Genomic DNA, 14,849 nt, shown 5'->3' on the forward strand with positions numbered 1-14,849 from the left:
CTATAATATTCAATGGACATTTTACAATCATAAGCAATGCACGATTTGGCAACCTTCCGGAAATTATTAAAGACGAGCCTGTTCAAAGAGACTTATCATTTGGACCCTTCTTAAATGAACCGACATCACAACTTTACCCTCCCTGCCCGTCTTCAAGTCTTTGCTTAAAGCCCACCTCTTCAATGCTGCGATAGGCACCTAACCCTTACCGTTCAGTGAATCCAGACTGCCCCAATTTGACTGCCCCTATCGGACCGACCGTTCACTTGTCTATTAGATTGTAAGCTCTTTGAGCAGGGACTGTCTCTCTTTGTTAAATTGTACAGCGCTGCGTAACGCTAGTAGCGCTCTAGAAATGTTAAGTAGAAAGTAGTAGTATAACAAGTCAACATTGCACTCTTTTTTTTGTTTACTTTAATCTCATTGACGTTATTGAATGTTTACACTATCCTTGTTCTCAAATACCTGAAATGAATTGTATATCTATTCATTTCTAATTTATATTATATTTTCGGTACTTTAAATGCAATAATACTCTGTATTTCTCATTCTGACAATGGCGATCGCTATTACGGCATAATGTAAGCCACATTGAGCCTGCAAAGAGGTGGGAAAATATGGGATACAAATGCAGCAATAAAATAAATAAATAATTGCTAATCTAATAAAAGAACTCATGCCTCCCCAAAACAAAATAAACAACCAAAACAACTCTCAACTGCTCAACCCCTGAAAAAAAAAAAAAAAAGTGAAATGGCATCCAGCTAACTAGCTGGTGCTTTACCAGCCCAAAGAGAAAGAAATGAAACTAGTATATGAAAGCCTTGAAATGTCCCATGCTGCCTGAAAAACATACACAAGAGCCCTGACAACATAGCAAAAGTGCTTTCTAGAACAGAAATGTCTTCTTTTGGCTATTACATACAGGTACTTTCAGTGTCCCTAGCAGACTCGAAATTTAAATTTTTGTACATAAGTAACATAGTAGATGACGGCAGAAAAAGACCTGCACGGTCCATCTAGTCTGCCCACGATAAACTCATATGTGTATACCTTACCTTGATTTGTACCTGTCTTTTTCAGGGCACAGACCGTATAAGTCTGTCCAGCAGTATTTCCCGCCTCCCAACCATCAGTCCCGCCTCCCATCACCGGCTCCGGTACAGACCCCGTATAAGTCTGCCCTCCCCCATCCTAGCCTCTCAACCACCAACCCCTCTTCCCCCCGCCACCCAATTTCAGCTAAGCTTCTGTGGATCCATTCCTTCTGCACAGGATTCCTTTATGCCTGTCCCACGCATGTTTGAATTTCGTTACCGTTTTCATCTCCACCACCTCCCGCGGGAGGGCATTCCAAGCGTTCACCACCCTGTAATGCCACACTGGGAAAAGACCAAGGGTCCATCGAGCCCAGCATCCTGTCCACGACAGCGGCCAATCCAGGCCAAGGGCACCTGGCGAGCTTCCCAAATGTACAAACATTCTATACATGTTATGTTATTCCTGGAATTGTGGATTTTTCCCAAGTCCATTTAGCATCGGTTTATGAACTTGTCCTTTAGGAAACTATCTAACCCCTTTTTAAACTCTGCCAAGCTAACCGCCTTCACCACGCTCTCCGGCAACGAATTCCAGAGTTTAATTACGTGTTGGGTGAAGAAATATTTTCTCCGATTTGTTTTAAATTTACTACACTGTAGTTTCATCGCATGCCCCCTAGTCCTAGTATTTTTGGACTTCACATCCACCTGCTCCACTCCACTCATTTTTTTATATACCTCTATCATGTCTCCCCTCAGCCGTCTCTTCTCCAAGCTGAAAAGCCCTAGCCTCCTTAGTCCTAGAGTTCTTAACAATAAAATTCAGAGAGATCTGTGAATGATCCCAGTAAATGAGATGCAAGTCCTTGTGAGAGAGCATAAAAAAACAACCTGGACAATGTTTGCTTAATTAATTTTAGACATAATATTAACACTGTCACACTTAAGACCTTTTAAGATCTGTAAGGAAGCAACACTATCTGCAGGTTGGGAAGGGCTGGGAAATGGCCCACGAATACGTCCTCTGAAGGACCTAATGAGATTCCAACGCTGATCTATCAACGGCCCTTTACTGATTTCCATTATTAGTCTCACGTATACCAATGTAAGAAATTGTGAAACATGTATTGTCTACTGATCTGAAGTCTTTAGATTTTAGCTCCTGGTTTATACATGCAACATGATATACTGAACTCGAGGAGAGGGTGGCAGTCTCCAGTTTATAACTGTCGTGTGCTCAGAGGGAGATGTAGCTTTGATTTCTGCATTCCCAACCCAGTCCAGGGGACACACCCAGCCAGTCAGGTGGTCAAGACATCCAGAACGAATATGCAGTAGATCTGCATGAACTGCCTCCACTAAATGTTGTGGATATCCTGGAGAAAAAAACAAAAAACAAAACTGGCTGGGTGTGTCCTGAGGACTGGGTATGGAAACCCTGCACTAGTGGCATCTCCAGTCAGCAACAGAGCAGGAATAACAGCAATTCTTTAAAATGTTGCATGCTGTTATTAATCTACAGGATCCCAATAGATAGATGAAGTCTTACAAAGGAAGAAACAAGGAAATTAAAAAAAAAATAAAGGGTCCTAACCTGAGGAAGACGCTCACCCCAGAGCCGCAAGTGTAGGTATGAGCAGTGCATGCACCAACATCTTCACCTTCCACCTCTGTCTGGCAGCAGTAACTCTGAGAGCAAAGCATGGACCCGCAGACCAGGCAGAGTGTTGGTGCTCTGCTTTTATCACCTCCTGATTTCGGGCATCTTGAGGGTGGAAACAAAATAAAAGAAGGTCAACATGTAGAAAAAAAAAGGATAATGGTTTATGCAGGATTACCATAAAAGCATTTCCCAAACAACAGAACCAGTGAAAGATTCCTTTTATTCCAGTTTGATTTAAATGATGTGCTGAAGATGTTTGTTGAAATCCTCATACTGGAATTTAACTGGGTTCAAAACCAGTGGGCCTATATTTTGAGAGGTGCTTGTGACCGGACCCCCCCCCCCCCCCCCAACCCACGCAGCATTTTTCCTCCCTCCTGAAACCTGCTCCACCGGCCTGCCATCCTAACGTTATAGTAAAGATGCCTGGGCCCAGAGTTCTGTGTGCCGCCACTTGGATATCAACTTCCTCTCTCTTACATGGAGCGCCAGATAACAGAAAGCCAGACATGACCCAGCACTGAATATCTGGGCATAACAAAACGCCAGTGGTGAACTGACTGCCGCCAAATGAATATTTTCTAGCTGTGCTGACTTGCAGCCTTTAGTCACCCATCCCTAACATACATAACTGTTCTGAGATTCATCACTGCAATACAAAAAAAGTTTACTTTGCACTTGTTATGTTAACCTAAAACTTACGAGAAATTAGAAGCTTGATTAATGAGGCAGCTGTAATCTTCAGGAAGGTCTATTAATTTATTAGATTCTCTTGGATAGCTAAAACAAATAAAACAATATGTTATCACTACAAGTCAAGTCCAAGGGAGGAAAAGACGAGCAATCCCACAGGAATCAGCAAGGAGGAAAAACAAGGGGTGAGAACTTCCTGTTTCATCGCCTTGGTCATTCCCATCACTACTAGTAAAAACATTAATAATACAATTTTATTGGCATTCTGTGCTCTGTTCTACATAACTATATGTTTACCCACTCCTATCCTAGTTGAGATAATATTAAACCATCTCTGACCTCATGTGCGACTTTCTTTAAATCAGTCACTTTACTTTCTAACTCTTCTTAGTCTCTTACCTATTTATATGTTCCATCTTTGCTTTACCCTTCACTGTCAATTAAAATGTTCTATTATGTATTGTGTTGACATTGCAAGTAGTATACCATGCCATACTTTGTATTGTTATTTGAATATTTTTACTGCTGTATTTGCCTATTGCTCACGTTTGATCTATTCTTACTGTACACCGTCTTGAGTGAATTCCTTCAAAAAGGCAGTAAATAAATCCTAATAAATACATACATAAAATAACTAACAACCAAGCCTAAGTATCTATGGAATATCATAAACAAAGCTGTACCATCTGGAGCAACAGCACAAGCTAATATTCACTTCAAATGCGACTGTTGAGTTATTTGATGATAAACTACTTAAGCAGTTCACCTGAAAGCTCCCTGTACCCCTGGTGAAGCCATGCTCACAAATGATCTCCTGCTTCTCATCAGATAGGTCCATACTGGTTATAGTCCCACACACACGACATTAAGTAATCAGAGCTCATTCACTGGGAAGTAATCTAAATATGGCTGTGGGGTCAGAGGTGCTGAAGAGCTAAAAAGAATTTCTGACTAGCACCATGAAAAACATTAGAAAACTACTACTACTACTATTTAGTATTTCTTTACAACATTTGTAAAATCCGCCCCTTTCTTTCCGAGCACTCTACCAAAACCCTCGTCCACACCCTTGTCACCTCTCATTTAGACTACTGCAATCTGCTTCTTGCTGGCCTCCCACTTAGTCACCTCTCCCATCTCCAATCGATTCAAAACTCTGCTGCCCGTCTTGTCTTCTGCCAGGGTCGCTTTACTCATACTACCCCTCTCAAGTCGTTTCACTGGCTCCCTATCCGTTTTCGCATCCTGTTCAAGCTTCTTCTACTAACCTATAAATGTACTCACTCTGCTGCTCCCCAGTATCTCTCCACACTCGTCCTTCCCTACACCCCTTCCCGTGCACTCCGCTCCATGGATAAATCCTTCTTATCTGTTCCCTTCTCCACTACTGCCAACTCCAGACTTCGCGCCTTCTGTCTCGCTGCACCCTACGCCTGGAATAAACTTCCTGAGCCCCTACGTCTTGCCCCATCCTTGGCCACCTTTAAATCAAAGAGAAAATATTACTATAGTCCCTAATTTCCCATGGCAGCTTAGGTACAGATCCTTCAGCACATTTATATAATAAAGTAGTTTTGCAAACTTACATCGAGTCTGTACAATCTATCTTAATGTTTCATGATACTTCATATGCTGCCTTTCAGTGTTCTGGGAATGTTATGAGTGAGGGATCTCAAGGAGGGATGTAGGGAAGGATAGAAAGGAGAAATCTCAGGGATGGGGAGAGAAGAGCAAGGATGGACTGAGGGTAGGGAAAATTAGAAGACTGGAAGGACAATTAGAGAAGGAGGGAAGATAAATTAGTTAAAAAAGGAAAAGAAGATGAGAAGTGAGGGTCTTGAATTTTGGAGAGGGATCTGTTCCTTCTGCAGTTCCAACTCTTTTCCCCTTACCTCTCTACTCTGGTCCTGTCAGTCCTTCCTCTTCCTCTCTATCCATCCCAGGTGCCTTCTCTCATTCTTCCATAGTACAAATATACACACACCCGATTCACCCTGCACCCATTCCCTTACTTCTTCTTTCACACAATTCTTTTCCCCACCCCAAATCTTTATCCACCAGCCCACTCCTCCCTCCTATAAAACAACCCCTCTATCATCTTCCAGCTCCTTTTCAGCTCAGCAACCCTATCTCTCCATCCCTCTCGCACGGTATGGGTGGCAGGAGAGCAGTGGCAGTGCCTCAGGCCGCCTCCTGCGTTTCTGTTACACAGGATTGACTGAGCCTTTTGAATTGTACAGGGCACTGTACAGCTGTCTGGTTCAAACAGTCTAGTTAGGCCCAGGTAGAAAGAAGGTGACCGAGATACTGCTGCTTCTCTTCCCCCGCCACCTGATAAGCTCAGGAGAGAGAGGGTGATTACAAGGTGCTGGTGCTGCTGCCACAGGAAACCTCTGAATGACTTGCCGCCTCCTCCCCCATCTCTCACAGTGGATCAGAATTTTGTAGCCACTTCCAAAGATCACAGGGAACCCTGAGTACGATATATTGCACAGAGGTTGGAATTCAAGCGCCGATGCACCCCCCTCCCCCCCCCCCCCCCCCCCCCCCGTGTGCAGCGCGATCCCCCGGCTCTTCGTTTTCATGCTCCCTTTGCCCCGGAACAGGAAGTAACCTGTTCCGGGGCAGAGGGAGCATGAAAACGAAGAGCCGGCAGGCGCGCGGCACCCCCCCCCCCCCACCGGCGGGCACACGGGGCGGACAGCCCCCACCGCCCTCCCCCCCTTGGTACGCCACTGACTCAGGGGCAGATCCATGCTCTTTTCTGTTCTTTTCTTCGAAGAGTCAGCTGCAACATGTGGAAAATCTATCATAAACCTGGGAAGTAATTTTATTAAGATGTTCTGGTAACATGGAAAGTCTTATCCTATGAATTTCACTGGGACAGAATCTGCATCTGTTATGAGTGGTTTCAATTACTCTCTCCTGAAATGTCAGAGACAAGAAAAAGTAATACTGAACTAGGCTTCTGCCTTTTGAAATTTTAGTTCTGTTCTGCATGGAGCAATCATAGGTTTTACATCATACCAGTGGCATAGGAAGGGGGGGGGGGGGGTGGTGGGGCGATCCGCCCCGGGTGCACGCTGCTGGGGGGGGGGGTGTCGGCTTCGCTGGTTCCCTGCTTCCTCTGCCCCGGAACAGGTTACTTCCTGTTCCGGGGCAGAGACAGCAGGGAACCAACGGAGCCGACGCAGCTCCCAGCGATGTGCACTTGGGACGGATCGCCCCTCGCCGCTTCCCTATGCAAGTACGAATGCGCTCCGGGAGGGGGGGGGGTGAGCAACGGTGACCCGTCCCGGGTGTCAGCCACCCTCGCTACGGCACTACATCACACCGATGTGCTTGTTGAAATAAGTATGTATGCTCTATCTTTCTAGAAGGGTTTCATCCTCGTGTATTACACAGTTTTAAAACCACGTAATTAATCTGTTCATCCAGATATACTTTATTACAAAGGCTACTACATGACAGTGAAAAGTAAAAACTTTGAAATCAGGTAAAACATGGTGAAATCTTTTTTTTCTCTAAATAAATGCTTGACAACTTTTTTTTTTAGGCAGACTCATATCTGTTATCAAGGGAGTTATCAAAGGACACAACAATGCATTAGCCAATACCCATATCTGCTGTACCCCTAACACCACAGTGCTGCATAAAATCCATGTATACGAAAACAGCATACCTTACAGATGACCTTTCACCTCTCAGGTATCTGAATATCTCTTTGTTACTGCACCAGCTTTAAGAGAAAAGAAATGACATTAATGCACACCAAGTATCAACCAAATCAAATAATACAATTAAAGCCCTGTTGATTGATAGCAGAATGATAATTCTCTTTTTACTACTGATCAAAACTGTTCTGGAGTCTGGTCACCCCTGCCTGACACTTTTGTTCCTGTTTTTCTTAGTATCCAAAATACAGTCTCTCATTAGGATTCTGTCCTAGATGCACTTTTAAATCAGCTGGTAGGTACCACAATTGAATGAGACTTGGGAGTCTCCTTCTTACAGTGTCTATAAAAGCTACTTGAAAAGTCAAAGCTTCTTCCCCATCAAGTTAACAACTGGCGAAGAGGGAAGGACGAGTGGGTAAGAAAGCTTTGGCAAGGACAGTTCTCTGCCATTTCTGAAATCCTACTTTGTCTAGGTTCAGAAAATACAGCCTATTGCAGGTGCTGTAATTCCTTTTTTTTAAACAATGAAGGTAGTGGACAGTTCTAAACAGTCCAGCACTGAAATTCAGGATGGTGGTGCAGAAAGACCACAAAGTCCATCAAGTCAGCCCTCACTTCTTCCTGCTGCAATACCAAAGACCTACTCCATTTCTGGATTTAACTCTGCTTGCCTGCAATGAAAATTATCTGCATTTGTGCCACTCTCTATCATATTTTTTTAAAATTACATTCCCTATCAACTTGTACCGGAAACAGTAGGAACTATAATAAAGTCTGTATAATGGAAACAAAAACAAATTTTAAAAAAAGCCATTATCTCGTTTACTTATAAAAGTCCACAATTTTACATAAGAATAGCCATACTGCTTCAGCTAAAAATGCTAACTCACCTTCATAAAAGACCCCCTGAGATTCCTGGAGACCAAATGACAAAGTTATCAACTGACTCTGAAGGGAGAGACACAGGATCTAAGGGATAGGCCTGTGCATTCCCTTTCCTCTTAACCACTGCAGGACCACATTCACGAAGGACATGCTAGCTGTTCAGAAGCACTCCTAACACTTGTCCACCAGCTTACTCCATATCTCAAAAACCCTCTCTCATATTCTGATATGCTTTTTGTCTTTACCACAATCTGCACTGAACCTGTTTATGGACGTAGTGGGCTATACAAATTGTAATAAAGTAATTTTCAGTCACATCACCTGGCTGGACAATAATACCCAACTGATCAGGAACCAAGTTATCTTGCTGAGGTCTCTTTACTGCAGAAAACATCCATTTGTGTAACAGAAGAAAATGATACATTAGTGTTGTCTTTCCCTAGTGAGCCAAGCAAAACATAATGATCACCGCTGGACTGAAGCTGCAGCAGTAGAGAGTCATCTTAAGATTAAGTTAGCTCCCAAATCAGCTCCTTTAACTCACCTTATCCTATATAATAATTTCCAACTCCAATGTTCTGAAGCTGACTCCCGTGGCACTGAAGGGTTCGTAGGGTCCTTGTGCCTGTAACCATCTGTCTCACTGTCCTGCCCTCGCGTCATAATGTTATGATGTCGAGGGCTGAACACTGAGAGGGAAGGGGATGCAGCATAGTTGCCAGGCAAAGCAACGTCACAAACATGAGGGTGTCGTCGTCCCTCCCTCCCTTCCTCCCTCCCTCCCATCCAGTTCCAGGCCCTCTCCCTCTGATGTTTAAAAGTCATCTTCACTTACCAAGTCAGGGTTACGATGGCAGCAGCGGTAAAACGTGTGCAGCCTCGGCCCTTTTCTCTCTCTCAGCTGTGGTCCCGCCCTTGCGGAAACAGGAAATGAAGGCGGGACCACAGCTGAGAGAGAGAGAAGGGCCGAGCCTGCACGCCTTTTACCGCTGCTGGCGGCCGCTGTAACCCCAACAAGGTAAGTAAAGATGACCTTTAAACTTCGTAGGGAGGGGGCCTGGAACTGGAAGGGAGGGAGGAAGGGAGGGCCGAAGACCCTGGAACTGGGAGGGAGGGGGGACAACTGGGAGGGAGGGGGGACAACTGGGAGGAGGGAGCCTGAAACTCGGAGAGAGGGACCCTGAAACTCGGACGGAGGGGGGGACCCTGAAACTCGGAGGGAGGGAGGTGATGACCCTGGAACTCGGAGGGAACTCAGAGGGAGGGAAGGGGGCAACCCTGGAACTGGGAGGGAGGGTGGGGGCGCCCCTGGCACACACTCTCAATCTCACACACACACTCTCTCTCTCTCACACAGACACACTCACACCCAGTCTCACTCTCTCTCTGTCACACACACACACACTCGCACATTCACTCTCTCTTGCTCACACAGTCACTCTCACACACACTGTTTCAAACATACACACTCCGAGGAAAACCTTGCTAGCGCTCGTTTCATTTCTTTCAGAAATGGGCCTTTTTTACTAGTATTTTTAGAACTTTTACTTTATCTCTGTTTGAAAGAGATAGGCTAAGTAATGGAATGGAATGTCAATACCATATATAAAGCATTACATGTTTCAATATTATATTTGTACATATTGCTTTTAAAAACACGCACCACCTTTACCTTTCAATTAAAGCAGCCATTTTGCTATTTTCTTGAAAAAGGAATGCAAGATTCGTTGGTAGACAAAGGTAGCTACATAAATGTTCAAACTGGTTGGGTCCATTTACTGAAAATACAGAAAAAATAGAAGGAAATTATAAGATTCTTATGTTCAGTTAGTAGAATACTAATGCACAAAAAGCCACCAACATCTATGTGATTGAAACAGGAGTTAAAAATGTAACACTTTTTGTTTATCATGTTCAATAATTAATCGATTGAAATAGGCCAAAATACAAATAAAAATGTTGGGCTAGCCTATTATTTCAACACCAAGTAGTTTGCAGTGCTCTGCAGAAGACCTAAGTTTGATTCCCAGCCCAAATACATTTGTTCCTCCGGCTGAGAAGGCTGGAGATACTGTAGAGGCAGGATTCACAGTCATTCCATGGCATGGAGGAAATCCTAGCCAATGCTCTATTGTGAGACCTATTGGTCATAACTCGAATGCATGTGCAACAGCCCATAGTGACACTACCTGCATAGACAGTTTCTGATTGGGCCTGAAGCCCAAAGGAACAGAAGGAAAACTGCTGGACCAAAGAGACAACAAACAAAAGGCATATCAAAATTTGACATAGGCAAGCTAGAATTAGCTAATGTACTATCTTTCTGGCCTGGTCTAAATCATTTCAATTCCCTACCCTCGCTCTCTCACTTACCTCCAAGCCCCTGACTACTATTATGATTGGTATGTACTAGAAAGGCAGTGGCAGGTTTCTTTGCTACTCTAGGAAATCCTACCAGACGCAGTACAGAATTTTACTTTTTTAAAATACTTAGCATATTGTGAACTGCTTTGTTGTATACTCTCAAAACAAGATGTAGCTTATTTGAAAATAAAATAAATTCCAAACATTCCAGAAGGTTCAGTAATGCATGAAACCATCATTTCCCCTATTGTATACCTTTCAAATCCTTTTCTAAACTTCTAGCAGAATTTTGTAACTGCCACTGGCTTCTTCCCCCAGACCACCACATTCCTCCTGCTGCACACTTCTACCTTCTCCGCTCACCAACCATTTTGGATTTCCCTGGTCATTACAAAAATCTAGGACCTATGGAGGTAATTTTATAAGGTAGTTGCCGAGTTAATGCATTTTAAGACAGGTATGTAAGGTCTATTTTATAAAGGCAGGTCTTTATAAAATACTGGCATTAAATGGCACGCACAGATATCTACATCAGCCCTAGAGCTGGTGTTAAGTGTCTACACCAAGCTTTGTCAGTGTGACATGCAAATTATTGTACTTTTGGTCTAGATCAAGGGAGGAGTAATCTTTTTATACGGAAGACCACATGAATGTCAGCACTATTCCTAGGGGACCACACACATAAAATTTCCTTGCCTTCCTCCCTACAAAATTCTCTCCTTACACATAAAATCTCCCCCATATGAAATTCTTTCATATACATATGGTCTCCTTCATTTCTCATCTTCCCTATCTCCCTTCCCCACACCCATGGTCTGGAAAAACTCTCTCACTCCTTCCCTCACAATGGTCTCCTGCATCTCTCTCCTTCCTACCCCCCTCCATCCAGCTGCCTCACAATCCATGTGCTGTGGTTCCCCTCTCTCCACGTGCCGCAGTTCCCCTCTCTCTTCCTTGTCCCACTATCCACGTGCCGCAGTTCCCCTCTCTCTTCCTTACCCCACTATCCACGTGCCGCAGTTCCCCTCTCTCTTCCTTACCCCACTATCCACGTGCCGCAGTTCCCCTCTCTCTTCCTTACCCCACTATCCACGTGCCGCAGTTCCCCTCTCTCATCCTTGCCCCACTATCCATGTGCTGTCGTTCACCTCTCTCTTCCTTGCCCCACTATCCATGTGCCGCAGTTCCTCTCTCTCTTCCTTGCCCCACTATTCATGTGCCACTGTTCACTTCTCTCTTCCTTACTCCACTATCCATGTGCTGCCGTTCACCTCTCTCTTCCTTGCCCCACTATTCATGTGCCACTGTTCACTTCTCTCTTCCTTGCTCCATGTACCGCAGTTCCTCTCTCTCTTCCTTGCTCCACTATCCATGTGCTGCCGTTCACCTCTCTCTTCCTTGCCCTACTAGCCATGTGCCGAAGTTCACTCTCTCTTCCTTATCCCAGTATCCATGTGCTGCTGTTCCCCTCTCTCTTCCTTGCCCCACTATCCACATGCCGCAGTTCCCCTCACTATCTTCCCTCCTCCCCCAATGCCAACATTACCCCTTGTCTCTCTTTCCCTTCACTCACTGCAAGCAGATCTCTCCTCTGGTACTGTGAGACTGAAGAAAATACCTGACTCAAATCATTCAGTACCAGTAATTAACTTTGCATTTGAGCCTTGGTACCACATGCGCGAAGATCCTGCTGGCCCCGCTTCCTCTGACACATTCCATACGTATCAGAGGGGTCAGGACCAGCAGAGCCTTCATGCATGTGGTACCAAAGCCCCTTTCCCTTTCTGCGCAGAAGTTCTGGTACTAAGCAAGCTGGGCTAGGTATTGTTCTTCAGTCCCACGGCACCAGAAGGGAAAGGGTAGATATGCTTGCGGGTCACATAAAATTCATTGTTGGGCCACCTGCCGGCCATAGGCTGCTCTAGATAGTATTTTATAAAACATAATTTATATGTGTATGAGGCTAAAAATGTGCATAAATGACTATCACCACCAATATGGGTTATGTACTCTACTGCTTAAAATTATGTGTCCATCTTATAAAATCACTCAGGATCCTCAGGAGCTTAGCGGAGATTAGATGGCAGAGGCAGGGCTGGTGGTTGGGAGGCGGGGTTAGTGCTGGGCAGACTTATACGGTCTGTGCCCTGAAAAAGACAGATACAAATCAAGGGGCTGGTGATTGGGAGGCGGGGCTAGTGCTGGGCAGACTTATACGGTCTGTGCCCTGAAAAAAACAGATACAAATCAAGGGGCTGGTGATTGGGAGGCGGGGCTAGTGCTGGGCAGACTTATACGGTCTGTGCCCTGAAAATGACAGATACAAATCACGGGGCTGGTGGTTGGGAGGCGGGGCTAGTGCTGGGCAGACTTATACGGTCTGTGCCCTGAAAAAGTCAGATACAAATCAAGGTAAGGTATACACAAAAAGTAGCACATATGAGTTATCTTGTTGGGCAGACTGGATGGACCATGCAGGTCTTTGTCTGCTGTCATCTACTATGCTACTATGTTACTATGACTACTCATGCTACTTAGACTTCCCAATAGTTTTAGGGGTGGGGTGGGTAATTTAAGGGGTGCTGGAGGAGTTCCCAAGGAGGATAGTTTTGGGGTGTGTGGGCAATTCAGGGATGGGAAAGTGCAGAACAGGGAGAGATAAAATGAAAGGAAACTTTTCTTAACTGTCGTGTCTCATTTTAACTTAGTTTTCATATTGGAGAAGTTAGAACTGCTTTTCCCATAGAAATAGATCGGGCCATATTTTGGGAGAGGGAGCTTTTTAGTTTTGAAACCCCAATCTGATCTGTCCCATTTTCAAATTTGATGCATCTTTTCACCAGTTTTTGCTCCAAAACAAGTTTAATCTCATTCTGTTAAACTTTTGGAGAGTTATTTTGTCTACAGATGGACAGATATTTTTCACCCCTTCTATGCAACTCTTTCCAACTTTCACTGGGTTGGAAAGAATAAAAACGGCAGGACCGCAGCTCTTCTGCATGTTGAGAGATTGCTGTATTACTACGTTTCTGAAAACAAATATCAAGTACATTGGAAAACATTTCTATGAGATGATAAGTAGAGGAGTGTGGTAGCCGTGTTAGTCCACTCTTGAGGTTATCAATAGAAATCAAACAAAATAAAACATGGAAAAGAAAATAAGATGATACCTTTTTTATTGGACATAACTTAATACATTTCTTGATTAGCTTTCGAAGGTTGCCCTTCTTCGTCAGATCGGAAATAAGCAAATGTGCTAGCTGACAGTGTATATAAGTGAAAACATTCAAGCATTACTATGACAGTCTGACAGGGTGGGAGGATGGGGGTGGGTAGGAGGTATGCATGGGGACATCAAAGCATATCATTGATATTCTAACAGGATGGGTGTGGATAGGTGAGGGGTGGGGTGATCAACAGAGACATACAGCTTTATGGTTTATAATGGGCTAGGAACCCATCTGTTGGGTGTTAAAATATTCAATCATTCTGACTTCAAAGGTCTTATGTCAGAATGATTGAATATTTTAATACCCAACAGAAAGGACTTAACAAGGATCTGGGGTTCCTAGCCCATTATAAACCATAAAGCTGTATGTCTCTGTTGATCACCCCACCACTCACCTATCCACACCCATCCTGTTAGAATATCAATGATATGCTTTGATGTCCCCATGCATACCTCCGACCCACCCCCATCCTCCCACCCTGTCAGACTGTCATAGTAATGCTTGAATGTTTTCACTTATATACACTGTCATCTAGCACATTTGCTTATTTCCGATCTGACGAAGAAGGGCAACCTTCGAAAGCTAATCAAGAAATGTATTAAGTTATGTCCAATAAAAAAAGGTATCATCTTATTTTCTTTTCCATGTTTTATTTTGTTTGATTTCTATGAGATGATATAAAACTTTACTGTATATTGACTCTCTTAGATTGTTATAACAAACCATGCCTAAGCACTTATTTCGCTCCTTCAGAAAAACATTAAGCCTTCTAGGGAAAAAAAGAAGGAACCATAAGAATCTAAGAATCACTGATCATAGAAGAACTATAATAGTATTTCATCAATGCACAGTAACTTTTCTTCTCTGATGCCACATCCTGTCTCCATGTGGGCAAGGCGTATTAGCAGACGGAAGGCGCCAAGGCACCAAAGGTGACTACTGCTGCAGGCAACCTTAGAAGGAAGCACAAGGTAGTCAGAGGAGGAGGGTTGGAAAGAGAGGGGTCTGTGAGAGAAGCCAGAATGGAGGAGGAGTTGGTAGGATGGCAGATCGCAGTCTGCATCTCTTGCTGCTTTTGCCTCCTCTTGGAGCTAACAGCGGCAGGTTATGCAGCATTGGAGGGGGAACGAGACAAAACTGGAGGGGCCTGTGCCTCCCAGGCCCTCTCCCATGGATATGCTCCTGTATCAGATTGTTGTGTACTGGGCTTCCTTTGTGAACCCAGCTCCCAGTCACCACAGAAATCATCACAACACACCTTACAGTACCTGCTACACGAGCTGTCATATGAAGCTGT

General features: G+C 44.2%; 1 protein-coding gene across 1 annotated transcript in view; it reads right to left on the reverse strand.

The window, feature by feature from the left end:
• Window positions 1-722: 722 nt before the first annotated feature.
• The window catches only part of LOC115459056 (E3 ubiquitin-protein ligase UBR2-like), a gene marked incomplete at its 5' end in the record, with an annotated part of 96,387 nt that continues 82,260 nt past the window's right edge, over window positions 723-14,849 (reverse strand). The window contains 5 exons of the mRNA XM_030188919.1: window positions 723-729; window positions 2,635-2,805; window positions 3,406-3,483; window positions 7,079-7,135; window positions 9,631-9,736. Coding sequence (XP_030044779.1) covers window positions 723-729; window positions 2,635-2,805; window positions 3,406-3,483; window positions 7,079-7,135; window positions 9,631-9,736 — 419 coding nt within the window. The remainder of the gene's footprint in view (window positions 730-2,634; window positions 2,806-3,405; window positions 3,484-7,078; window positions 7,136-9,630; window positions 9,737-14,849) is intronic.

This window comes from Microcaecilia unicolor, unplaced genomic scaffold (genome assembly GCF_901765095.1).
Source record: "Microcaecilia unicolor unplaced genomic scaffold, aMicUni1.1, whole genome shotgun sequence".
NCBI lineage: Eukaryota > Metazoa > Chordata > Amphibia > Gymnophiona > Siphonopidae > Microcaecilia > Microcaecilia unicolor.